Genomic DNA, 12,527 nt, shown 5'->3' with positions numbered 1-12,527 from the left:
GATCTGTCCTTTCTTAGTCTTTAGGCCCTTCCACCACAGAGAGATATCCATTGAATCTCCCAACCGCAGGAGCTTCACATGTTTCGCTGAACTCCCATCTTCTCCCTCCCTCCCTCCCTCCCGGCCCTTTACCCAAAAGATATAACTCGTGCATTAACCCCCAAATTGAAGCGACTTCAAAGCCCATTTTACGTTCTACCAGCAACACGACCGGCACAAAACCTCAAGCAGTCTCACACTTGGTATTACGTGGAAGCATGTTCTGTCTACACCTTGCTATAAACTGGCTATCAAACAGGGAGCAGCCGCGCAGGCTGAGAGATAGATAACCACCAACATATAATCATGATTTCGAACATTTAATCTGCATGGATGACAAAACGTATGCTGGGACTCTTCCCATATGATTAAAACCCGGTTCTCTTGAAGCCTACAGAACACCTCACGAAAAAGATTCTCCAAATCATGTAATATAAATTTCCTAGCAGCAAAATGACAGACTGCCGCCTCAATAACTCACGGTCTATAGGGTCAAATTTCCAGCCAAAAATAACAACTGTTCGAGAGATTAACTCCCTCTAAATTTGATTTATTTCACCAAAAAAATTGCCGGGCTAAAGAGTAAGAGCTCAATCATTTTCATCACCATCAATACCTAAACGGCACGTTAGACATTGTGTTCGTGCTTAGGAACCACCAGATCCATACTTCTTCCCGAATACGATCAGCTGCAACTTATCATAGCCGGCGAGCACACCAGCACCGGCAACGGCACGGAGGATGTTTGCACCAGCACCCTTGAAGAGAGACTTTGTACCCTCATTCTTCAGAATTTGAGAGAAAGCATCCAGGGAACTCTTGTACTTGACAGCTTCACCAGAGGTCATCATCATTCTTCTGCGAACAGTGTCAATTGGATAGGATGCAAGCCCAGCACCATTTGTGATGAGCCATCCAAGGGCAAAGCTAGCGAAGAAACTATCCTGAAATGACGAAAAAATTGCACGTCAAAATGGAGAAATAGCTAAAAAAGTAATAGCAAGTTCAACTAAGTTTCGTATGGTAATAGAAGTGCTCAACAGAACAGCTAACTCAACAGCAAATTGAAGCATCGCCCTATGCTTTATTCCTTGAAAAGAAACTCCGTCAATTCATTATGTGGCAAGGAAGATATGTTCCTCATTTCATTTACCACACAAGTTCAAAGAAATATGCACCTGTAACTTTCCAGTCAAGAGAACTGGCTTCAGAGAGTCGTACATTCCAAAGTAGAGACCACGGTAGACAATGATTCCAACACATGAAATGTTGAAACCACGATAAAGGCCAGCAATACCATCAGATGCTAGTGTCTTCCTGTAAACGTCAACTAGACCATTGAACTGCCTCCCTCCACCCTTCTTGGCAGCCTTTGCATCATTGGCCAGACGTGTACGGGCATAATCCAGGGAGTACACAAACAGAAGGGAAGAAGCACCAGCCGCACCTCCTGATGCCAAGTTACCAGCAAACCACTTCCAGTAGCCATCCCTGTCTTTCTTGAAGTTAAACAGCCTCTTGAAGTAATCCTTGAATGCAAAGTTCAAGGCCTGGCCCAAATTCCAAATAACAGTAAGATAAATGTCTTAAACACATAAATATGCTGCAAGAAACAGGACAAAGTATATATCATGAGTCACCTGAGTGGGGAAATAACGGATAACATTGGCCGTGTTCCCTCTCCACAAGGAAACAACTCCCTCATCCTGCATTGTCCTCTTAAAACAGTCACCAATGCCCTTGTACGGTTCAGACAGCCTGCCGGTCTTAATCATCTCATCCTGGTTCTGAATTAGAAGCTTCACGCGCTCGATGGGAGCAGCAGCTGTTTTTGACACAGCAGCAGAGACTCCACCCATCAGGAAGTCGATAGCAAAGCTACCAAGTCCTTTCTCTGCTGGGGCATGAACGAATACCGGAGATGCTGTTGATGCAACAATGGACAAGTCAGCGGAGGCTCTACACACTGGCATCGTTGGATAGTTCAATGCAGCATTCGTGTAATTTCCATATGCACGCCGTTGGTACAAAGCAGGCCGCTGGAAAGCCCCATCGCAGCCTCGCATGTCTTGAGAATGACTAGTGCGGAGAAGGAGCTGGCCAGCTACCTTCTGCATGACAGTTGGGTTTCGACCTTGATCGACCATATTTACTTGACCTGCAAGAAAAAATGCACTTAATATACAGAATACCATACTGAAGCAACTTTGATGGTTATAATCCATATGTTTAAGGAGCAGAGGGCATAGCTTCAGAGATGGTCATTTTAGACCAGCAACAAAGAAAAGTGCTGCACACCGATCGCAAGCAGGAATAGGTAATCAAAAAACACTATCAATACACAAGTTTGTGATGCTATGGCATTCCTCTCCTTGTTGACAATTTTTATTTTATTGTTATTGCAATAAAAAGTTATCCCTCTTTGTGAAAATAAAATCCCAACGCTTAAAATGTGTGTAGACAATCTAAAGGAACTAAATGTCCCGCAACGAATGCATCCAGTCAACAAGCAACCAACATATCAGAAGCAAACTATAGAAAATTGCAACTGAAAATGTTATGCACGCAATGCTGGTTACATGATTAGGCGATCTTTCAAAGAGAGAGTAAATGAGGAAAAAAAGAAGAAGGTGGATTGTGGTTCCAATGTGAGAGCAGGTAGAGCTATGAACACAGGACCTAATCAATCAATATGCAAAATTATGCAAACATACGTACATATTCCGCAAGTGTGTATACACAATTAGTCAGAATGCATGTAAGAATACATATTATCAGCAAAAATGCTTGGGAGAATTTGAGAAAGATGTCTTGCTGGAAATAACAGTAGGCAAACACCAGCACGTGACTAGAGAATCTTTAAGCAATTAAGGAACAGTCATCTTAAACGAAGAGAGGACCCGATAGACGTTCCTCATCGCAAGATCAATAGAATCAGAGAATGACCTGTGGAGAGATCCTAGCTATGGCAAGATTACGCCGATAAAAACCCGCCAAACTAGGTAACAAGGAATGATGAAAGTTGCAACGTAGTCAAACACCACTAGACGAATCCTACACAGAACTCCATAGTTACGCCGCTAAAAAAAATATAGATCTAACAAACTGACGATGAGAAGAAAGGGACTAAACCAAGATCCGAGCTAGCGGCGACCGAAACAGGACAACTCCCATACTCTTGGAAATGGTATCATGGGCTAATCTATCGAGGCGTAGGAAGTGGAGATAACAAGGGAAAATCAAACGAGAAGGAAGAAGAGCAGATCGATCTAAGAGGAACAGCAACAATAACGAAGCGAAACGATCAGATCTGAGATTACGGACGGAAGATCAAGATCTAACCTGAGAACAAAAATGCGAAAAAGCAAACGGATCTCAGGTGGAGCGAGGAGATGCGAAAGAGAGAGCCTTAAGTATTCGTTACCTGGACAAAGCGATTGAGAGGCTGAGAGAGGAAGTCGGACCTCGCTGCGTTTGTATCTCTCTCTCTCTCGCGCCGCGCAGAAGGTGGGAGAGAAGATGGGAGGTGAAAGCAGGAGGCGAAAGCAATGGCGATTTGTGTGGAGGGGAGGCGCCCCTGCGTGTCTTCTTTTTTTCGTTTTATAGTCAGAGAGTCAGAGGGTCTGCGTTTGAAACGAGAGATACGACGATATATGCCTTCTCTCTCTCTTCCATTTTTTTCACTTATCCTTTTTTTTTTGGGGGGGGCATATGACCAAGGGGGGCCCACCCACGAGCCCTGAAGAAGTTCTCCACCGTCCATAAAAGATGGTAACTTCCTTTGATGTAATTTTTCGTAGTTCGATTCTCAATTCTCTTCGGATTCTCCAGTGGAATACTTCAGCCGCCATGATGCGGTGTGCAATTAACCTCTCTTTTCATTGACTTTGAACCACATTAAACCGACTGCTGATGTAATAACTCACAAAATATTAATACCCTAGTTGTCCTAAATCATGAAATAACCTTTTCGCGACCCCATTTTCACTCTCTAATTTGATTATCCCGTAATAATCATCATTCATTGACTTCAAAAAAAAAATGCTCCGTTTGTTTTACCAAAAATAAATTATTTAAAAAAATTTAAAATAACCATCAATATTGCCCAATGAAAAAAAAAAATTTGCATCTTTCCCGAATATTGAGATATTTTTCAACGTCTTGTCCAAATATACAACGTTATGCAATACTTAAGGTCGATTATCATATGCCTTTTAAATGTTAAATGACGTGGTACCAAGGCGTACTTCATTCATTCGTACTTAGAACGAAAATCTCACACATTAGTTTTTAACATTCTACGACAAATTTAGGAAAATGCGCGCCACTCATCTCGTATAACTGTAAAACATTGAATTTTCTTCCGCACAAAAGTACGACGCTTCATCATTCCTGGCCAAAGCTGTTGCATGCAACTCCTTGAGTATTGGTAGACGTTTTGGAAATGCTTACTACTTTGTATCTTATCATCGTAAATTAGCAAATAGGTGTTATGAATACGTACACCATTTTATCGCAATGACATAAATTTAAATTAAAAAAAAAACAGTATAATACTCAACTAAGGAATTATCATACCTAAGATAAAAGGCTTCCTACAATAATCTTTTAGTTCGATGGCATAGATTATTTCACCGTACTTTGGTAGATTGTGATTTTTTACTCCAGGTTTCTTGTTACAAGAAGGCATGGCATTTGCCATCTAGTCATATATCGGATCAATTGCGTGGTACAAAAAATTTTGGTAATCTAAATTATAAGGGTTAATATCATGAAAATCTTAAACTGATACACACGTGACAAATTTATTCTAAATTAATTTTTTGACCAAGAAAAACCTCAAACTAGTATATTTATAACAAATTTACCCCAAATTAATTTTTTTTACCACTAAAAATTTCAAACCGGTACACTTGTGATAAATTTATCTTCCGCTAGTTTTTAGTAAAATAGAGTTAATATTACGAAAAAGCCCAATCCGGTACACCCGTGATAAATGAATGGTAAAAATCATAAATTAGTATACCCGTTAACTTCCACGTGTCATATAACTTAGCAATTTGAGGGTAAAATTTAATGAAAATTATCGAAGGATAAAGTTGTCATAGGCGTACCGGTTTTAGGATTTTTTTGTGGTCAAAAAATGAGTTTGAGGTAAATTTATCGTAAGTGTAGTAGTTTAGGCTTTTTTGTGATCAAAAACATTAATTTTTGATAAATTTATTACAGGCGTACCAATTTAGGATTTTTGTAGTCAAAAAAATTAGGTTTGAGTAAACTTGTATAAATATAACAGCTTGGAGTTTTTCGTGGTATAAATCAAAATCACAAAGAATGCGGGATAACTCTCTTTCGGTTGTATGGTACAGACACGGTGATATACCGTAGACAATCCCATAGTCCACGTGGCACATGGGTGAGCTGTGATTCCTTGTATTGAGAGACAAGGCGTTGATTGGACTATGCAAGTCCTCCGAAACTCCCAACATATTTTTTATTTTTATTTTTTGTCGCGCTATTTTCACTTCCATTATGGCAAAGACGCTCATTTTTTCAATCAATAGACCTAAATACCCTTCTCTCTCTCTCTCTCTTCAATATATTGTTTCTTTTTTGGTTAAGCATAACTGCTTTTGTTTCTATTTCTCTTAAATTATCAATTTCACAATATAACCGTTAAATTACCTAAAAAAAAACATTATCTTATCATTCATCATGTTATCACTTTGCCTGGAGAAGGTCGTTATTTTTAATTTATCGTCTCATTTTTTCACTTATAAAAGTTATATAAAATGTTAGAAATTTCTAGTTATAATGGCTTATAAACACACAATTAACTGCCTATTTGTTAAAACTTTATTTCAAAGTTGAAAATTATAACTTAATCTAATTATCTATCCGATTTTGGACCTTGTGGGTGGTTTTATGGAATAAATTTGTAGGTTTCTAAAGTTAGACATCGCTAATTTGTGCTTTCTTTTAAGCTTTTCATATTTTAACATGAATTACAATATGGTGTTGAGCATATTTTTAAGTTTTGATCCATTTGCCATGTAATTGAATATACAATCGATATTAACTACTTCCTCTTCGTAACAGGAGTTAAGCAGCAAGAAAAACAAAAATCTAATCCCGCCAAACTTCCCCAAATTCACGCAGATTCCAGAGCTGAAGCACCCAACATTAAACCAAAAATGAGATGCAGAAACCTCACCGATCGGGGGGGACATCGCCGAACTGTTCTTTCCCACAGAAGACGCAGAACGCGGAGCTGACGCCTCTGAGAAGCCTTCCTCTGCAATGCTTGCAACGCAGATACGGCGGGCACGGATCGAACTCGGCGATCGATTCTTCGTAAGAGCGCAGAGGCGGAATCGAAGGGTCGCTGGGGTCGTAGGAGGGGATTTTCGCTTCCTCTAGGAGTGCGATCTGGAGCCGCTTGATGGCGCCGCGAGGGATGTCGAGCGACATTACCGTTCGCGACTGATCGGGAAAAAGAACCAACGGTGCGAATCTGAGATTCAGATCATGTGGAGCGGTGCAATTGCAGGTCGCGATGTCGTGGGAAATGCTGTGAAGTGAAGAAGATGACACTGTAACAAAGTTATCAGTTTTCTTCCATTTGTTTTTTCCTCTCTCGGGCAAAAAAAAAAAAAAAAAAAAAAGCGAAAAAGCGAAACAAAGAGAAAACACCGAAGAGTTGAATTGGGCCTATCAATTGTGATGGGCCGTGCCCAAAACGGTCCGGCCCATATATGTGTGACTAGGGCCGTTGGATTGGGCCTGTTTATGAGGCTTGATAAATTTATTACTTGTTATATAATTGGTGTCGTATGAAAACTCTGATTTTCCGGAATTTGCGCAACCGAGGGGTAGTAACCTGCTACAGGCCTTTTCTTCAGGAAAATAATATCTCTATAGCATCAAAAATTTTAAAAAAAATATTTAACAAAAATAAATTTCATAATGACATCTCCTAGATTAATTTTCCGTGGATATCCGTGAGGAAAAAAAAATGAAAACAGTTTTGACCCTTTGAAGTAATTTTGGTTTATGACAAAAAAAAAAAGAAGTAATTTTGGTTTTTTTTTTTTTCCATTGAGCGACATGGAGCTTCGTAATAAGCTCCTCTTAAACAACATCAAGAATAGGGGAAGAGAGAACACGAATCCCTCAATTAAAAGTGCACATCGGTCCCAATCCATCCATTGAGAATTGAATTGGACCGAACCGGATCAACCCATTCTGAGCAACTCTGGAAAAAATCTATGTACCACCAATATGACACGCGACATGACACGGCGACACGGGATATCTCAAAAAATAGAGAATTTCGACACGTGGGGACACGTTATATATTTTTATATATACATGATAAATTATTATTGTTATGATAAAACTGTTGAAGAATATTAATTTTGGTATTAATTCAGGAACAAGTGCCAAAATTCTACTTTTCCATGAATTGAGCTAACATTCTCCAATTTTTCAACTTTTCTACGTTGTCTGAGAGAAACACGCTTAGTTGTAGTTCTCACGAAATAAGCAAAGGAGGAAATAAACAAGTAAACAACTGGATTGGAGTCCTGCCATTGCTCTAGTGATATTGGGTTGTGACAGGCCCAGGCCCAGGCCCGTCGGGGATCAGCGACTCTTAGGTATTCACAAGCGAAGCAGAGCAAAACCACGTCTTTTCTTCGCAATCATTCATTGATCCTTTCGAAGAACTTTGCTGTGGAGTGGTGAAAGGTACGACCTTTTCTTCTCAATAATTCACTGCACCGCATGATCATGTGTTTTTCTTTTTCTTTTTTTTGACCTTTTTTCCCATCCATTTTCCCAAATTATCCCTGAGACACGCTGTCGGGCCGACACGCGGAAACCTCCCTCCAGAGAGGACCGGTGCAAATGTAGCACGGACACGCCTATGGAGGACGTTTTCGCGTGTCGGACACGTATCGGTGTCCGACACGTCAGGACGTGCCCCAGACACGCGCGGACACGCGCGGGACTCGCGTGTCCGGAGTTAAAAGGGTCAAATTCTGAAAGTCCAAATTGTGACCTAATTTTCGGCCTCCCCGATCTGTCAGTTTGCTCTCGTTGTCGCGCGTCCCCTCTCCGAGTCTCTCTATCTCGCTTTTGTCTCTCGCTCTGTCGCCTCGCCTTCCCTCGACGCCGATCTTCTCCTCGTGGCTGCCAGCCTCCCCTCAGGCCCGCAGCTCGCCTCCTCGCTCGCCTCGTCTTGCCACCTCAGCTCGCCTCATCTCCTTGGCTCGCCTCCTTCAAGCTCTCTCGCTCTCGCCGCTTGATCTCGTTCGCTGCTCGCCGCTCGGTTTTGGTGTTGTGGGTCCACTCTGCTGCAAACGAAAACCAGGTAATTTCTTGGTTTTTCGTTTATATTTTCTTATGTTCTGGTTGTGCTGGGATATGAGGCCGATTGTGGTGTATATTAAGGGCTTGAGAGATACCATGAAAGGGAGACAGTAAGGCTGGAGATTATGATTAATCTGGGACAAACACGAAATGAGTTGTATATTTTTGAAAAGGAGAAGTTAGATGAATAGTTCTTGTCTGGAAAAAGCGTGCAAGCCAGCGTGATTCCCCCTTATTTAATTGCAGTTTGATCTGGGTAGGATTGGCCTAGCATTGTAATTTAGCGTACACATATTTAGTTGAGAGGTTGTCAATGAACCTGTGTTAGCTACTGTTGTTGATGGAGTTTGTCAACTTGCCGGACCATGAAGATTTTGATTGCTTTTCATCAATGAAACCTTTGGGCTATAGCAGTATTTCCGTCTCCCATTGTGGTCCTAAATGAGTTTCTTTCACATTTTCCCTTTAGTACGATTCACTGGAGGCATGATTACTGAAAAGTAGAGAGCATGTCATTGACAGCTCATTGTAACCTTTCCTTAACACTCTCCAGCAAAATTCTGTTGCTAACAAAGAATTTCTCGTGTCAGTATTAGTGTGGTTCTCAGCCAGGCCCGTCGTCCATAACATTTTTTCCCCTTTTTGTCGCGTGAAACTGAGTAATTTTGTACTTCACGTTTACTTCCCAAGCACGTCTCTTAAGAATTACTTAGTAATCTTAAATTCCTCCTATAATGTCGATTTAAGCTGAGGGAATTAAGTTCTCGCAACTCCTTTTTCTTGTCCTGCCTTTTTAAATGCGAAGTGATCGCATATGCTTTATACATCTTTTCTGATATCTGTGTGCTGTCTTTTTATGCAGTCATCATAGACATTAGAGGCGATGGCGGAGAAAGACGACGACTTGCCCAGAGATGCCAGGGTTGTGAAGTCACTACTGAAATCAATGGGTGTTGAGGAGTATGAACCTCGCGTTATACACCAATTCTTAGAGCTGTGGTACCGGTATGTGGTTGACGTGTTAACAGATGCACAAGTCTACTCGGAGCATGCTGGCAAGGCTGCAATTGACCCCGATGATGTTAAGCTTGCGGTCCAGTCAAAAGTTAATTTCACCTTTTCACAACCTCCACCACGAGAGGTGTGTAAAGTGTTTATACTGTTAATTGTATAGATTTGTTATCATTGAGCATATGTCCATATGACCATGGACGATCCTCTGTTTCAATGCATGATGTGTTGTTCATATCAGCCCTGACAGTTTCTTGATGGAGTGAATTTGTAAATGGAACTCCGGCGATTAAGCAGAAACCACAGTAGGTTGTAGTGTAGTCCATTCAACTTGAGCTTAAGTTTGACCTCCAGTTTGCACGATGGCATTTGGCATGTCTTAACTTTCCATTTTCTCCATGGCATTGGGCATGTGAAGACCATGAAGTCCAAAATTTTTAAGCTGCACACTTCAGTCTTGGCGAAGTGTTTGACATTTGTGTTCGCTGTTGAATGCTCGGATAATCTAATTCATTAATTATTGAAGGCATATGTGTGTGAACTCGCAGTTATATGTCTGGTGTTCGTGTTTTACTCGTTTGATGTTATTGTACTGGGAGCTCAAAAACCAATGCTGATGTTACTGTCTATCAGGTCTTACTGGAATTGGCTAGAAACAGGAACAAGATTCCATTACCAAAGACAATATCAGGTCCCGGAATTCCACTTCCTCCAGAACAGGACACGCTGATCAGCCCAAATTACCAACTTGCAATCCCGAGGAGGCAATCTGCTCAGGCAATGGAAGAAGCAGAAGAAGATGAAAGAAGTGATGCCAATCCATCACAGGAGCAGAAAACAGATGTGCCACAGAGTGCGCCACAGAGAGTTTCATTTCCCCTTTCTAAACATCCCAAATGAAGGATCTGTATTCACAGGTATGGCGTGACTGGGAAAAGAATTGGAGAAACTGTCGGACTGTATGCTGACATGTGGTAGTTCATACTGGATCGTTTTATGTATAAGAATAGCATGCAGTACGTGGGCTGTCTGCCCGGAAGATTGGTGCTTGTCAGGTACTGTTGTACCTGTAACGTTGCTTTCTTAGAAGCAAAGGTTATGAGCTTTACTTTTTATCTTGTTCCAGTAGCAATTGCTTTGTCAAAGCTGCAGTGCCAAGTAAAGCCTATGAGTGGACATTACAAAATCCGATGTAACTGGTTTGAAGCACCGTGCGGTGCTGACTGATTTACAAAACTTCCGATATTAGTATATAGAGACACATGCCATATCGTCAAACTCAAAAGAGCTTACGAAAATCAGGAAACCCAGATTACAAATTTCTCAGGAAAGAAGTTCTAATAGGATCCGACAGTCTTGAAGGACTCGTGAATGTGCCTCAAGGTCTCCTGGTCCCGATTCCACTCAGGAGCGGGCGCATTAACAAAGTGGGCATAGAGCTTATTCTGGGCACAGGTTACAGAGATCAAGCTGTGAGCACCAGTCCCATCGATCTCGTACACGTAATACAGCTGCCCCTTCTCATCCTTCTTCTCCTCCGAGGATATGTTGTCGGCACTGGCGATCAGGTCCTGCAACTCCACGTCGGACAGAGCCAAATTGTTCAAGACGGTGTCTTTCGGAGCCAACTGCCTGAACCCGGCGAGGAAAGTCAGGTACTCCTTCTCCGTCCTCTTCTTGGGGTTGTAAAACTCGCTGTCTGTCCCATTGGTGCCCTTCTCCACTTTGGAGACCAGCCTCTCTTTCCAACCGTCGGGCACGTCGTAGACGTACTCGGCCGTGTCCTTCTTGCTGGCATTGCCGCCGTAGCCCCCGTAGTTGGCGGCGCTGGCTGCTGTGCCGTAGTAGAGGTGGTAGGTCGCTGGTGGTGAGTCGGCTAGCGAAGGTGGGGCGGTGGTGAGTATGGTGGCCGCGGCAAGGGCTGTGGCTGCGAGACCGGCGGCAGAGCCACAGCCTGGGAAGGGGTGTTTGTTGGGGTGGTGGGCTGCTGAGATATGGGTTTTGGTGGCGGCGGTGAGAGGGGCTTGGACCGATTTGGTGGCGGTAGCAGTGGCGGAGGAGAGGATGGTAGATGGTGAGAGTGAAGTTGCCATCATGGTGGTGGTGGTGGTGGTGGTCTTGGTCTGGTGGAGAAGGGGGATTGGTGGATGCGGGTGTTTCTGCAAGTTGAAGATGCTGATTTTTCTCTTATCCGATTCTCTACGCCAGTTATGACGTCATGTTAGGATGTGGTGGGTAATTTAGCTCTCACGGGGGAATTCGAAGCATTATATTTTTGCCACTCGCAGACAAATGCTTGAAAATGTGTACGTAGCAATTATAACATATGAATCCCAAAGATGGCTCCTCACATGTTTTCTTGTTCTTCTGAGATTGATTTCTGTTTTCAATCGTAAATATGAAAAGGGCTTTCAAATTGGGCTTTTTAACCCAAAAGGGTAATTTTGGCCTTAGTTCAAATGCGGAACACCTAGAATTCCCTAAAACAAAGTATAAAATATCGACCTGAATTCATTTGTAGCTTTTTCTTTTCAATCTTTTTAAGCTTAAGCAGTAATTTGAAACTCGGCAGAAAAGGTGAGCAAAAAAAAAAAAAAAAAAAGAAGTTTTTTGCTTAAGAAAAGGGGAAGCAAACGCATTTGGCAGGCTCCAATATGTTTTACCTTTCCTAAATGTTGTTACAACGGAGGGCTTGTCTCATGTCATGATAATGATTAACGAGTACCAAATTCCAACTTCCGATTGGAAAATAGCATTGGACTCTAAATTTCTAATGATATGAGTATGAGTCACTATTTGATATTTCTCTCTCTCTCCTAGACAAGACAGCTTAACTTAACCACTCTTTACACTAATCGGATTTTAAAGAAGTTTGAACCCGTGGCTTCTTCCAATTCAAAAAATAGTAGATGCCACCGGTAAAAAAAAGCACGGGGATGAACCGGTTCAATAGGTTGCCTTGCCGCCTTGCACCCACCTCCGGTAAAAGTTAGCCCTGGTCGGCAATGCATGAGCAGTTGGGCTCATTTCTCTTCAGACAAAATAGTAGTGGGTCACATGCCCATCATAAATGATCCATTGCTATCGTTCCTCCCTCACACAAG

At 42.0% G+C, this 12,527-nt stretch overlaps 3 protein-coding genes and 1 long non-coding RNA gene across 4 annotated transcripts; 2 read left to right on the top strand and 2 right to left on the bottom strand.

Moving 5' to 3' along the window:
• Window positions 1-447: 447 nt before the first annotated feature.
• LOC115753060 (ADP,ATP carrier protein 1, mitochondrial-like) lies at window positions 448-3,621 on the bottom strand. The gene is made up of 4 exons (XM_030691551.2): window positions 3,464-3,621; window positions 1,680-2,197; window positions 1,218-1,589; window positions 448-983 (listed from the first exon to the last, which is right to left on the bottom strand). Exons 2-4 carry the CDS (start codon window positions 2,184-2,186, stop codon window positions 687-689), a joined length of 1,176 nt encoding a protein of 391 aa, XP_030547411.1. The 5' UTR covers window positions 2,187-2,197; window positions 3,464-3,621; the 3' UTR covers window positions 448-686.
• Window positions 2,661-3,394, top strand: LOC115753065. Its single transcript, XR_004016830.2, has 2 exons — window positions 2,661-2,772; window positions 2,803-3,394. It is a non-coding gene; the product is annotated as an uncharacterized LOC115753065 (long non-coding RNA).
• Window positions 3,622-9,109: 5,488 nt separating the features above from the next.
• On the top strand, window positions 9,110-10,517 carry LOC115753064 (transcription initiation factor TFIID subunit 9). The gene is made up of 2 exons (XM_030691556.2): window positions 9,110-9,553; window positions 10,057-10,517. The coding sequence occupies exons 1-2, from the start codon at window positions 9,296-9,298 to the stop codon at window positions 10,321-10,323; spliced, it is 525 nt and encodes a 174-aa protein (XP_030547416.1). The 5' UTR covers window positions 9,110-9,295; the 3' UTR covers window positions 10,324-10,517.
• A 103-nt stretch (window positions 10,518-10,620) lies between these two features.
• On the bottom strand, window positions 10,621-11,634 carry LOC115753062 (thylakoid lumenal 19 kDa protein, chloroplastic). Its single transcript, XM_030691554.2, has one exon. It carries the CDS (start codon window positions 11,517-11,519, stop codon window positions 10,761-10,763), a length of 759 nt encoding a protein of 252 aa, XP_030547414.1. The 5' UTR covers window positions 11,520-11,634; the 3' UTR covers window positions 10,621-10,760.
• Window positions 11,635-12,527: the final 893 nt, after the last annotated feature.

The sequence above is a fragment of the Rhodamnia argentea genome, chromosome 5 (assembly GCF_020921035.1).
Source record: "Rhodamnia argentea isolate NSW1041297 chromosome 5, ASM2092103v1, whole genome shotgun sequence".
Taxonomy (NCBI): domain Eukaryota; kingdom Viridiplantae; phylum Streptophyta; class Magnoliopsida; order Myrtales; family Myrtaceae; genus Rhodamnia; species Rhodamnia argentea.
The sequence above is the reverse complement of the archived record's forward strand: the minus strand, read 5'-3'. Positions and strand labels throughout refer to the sequence as shown.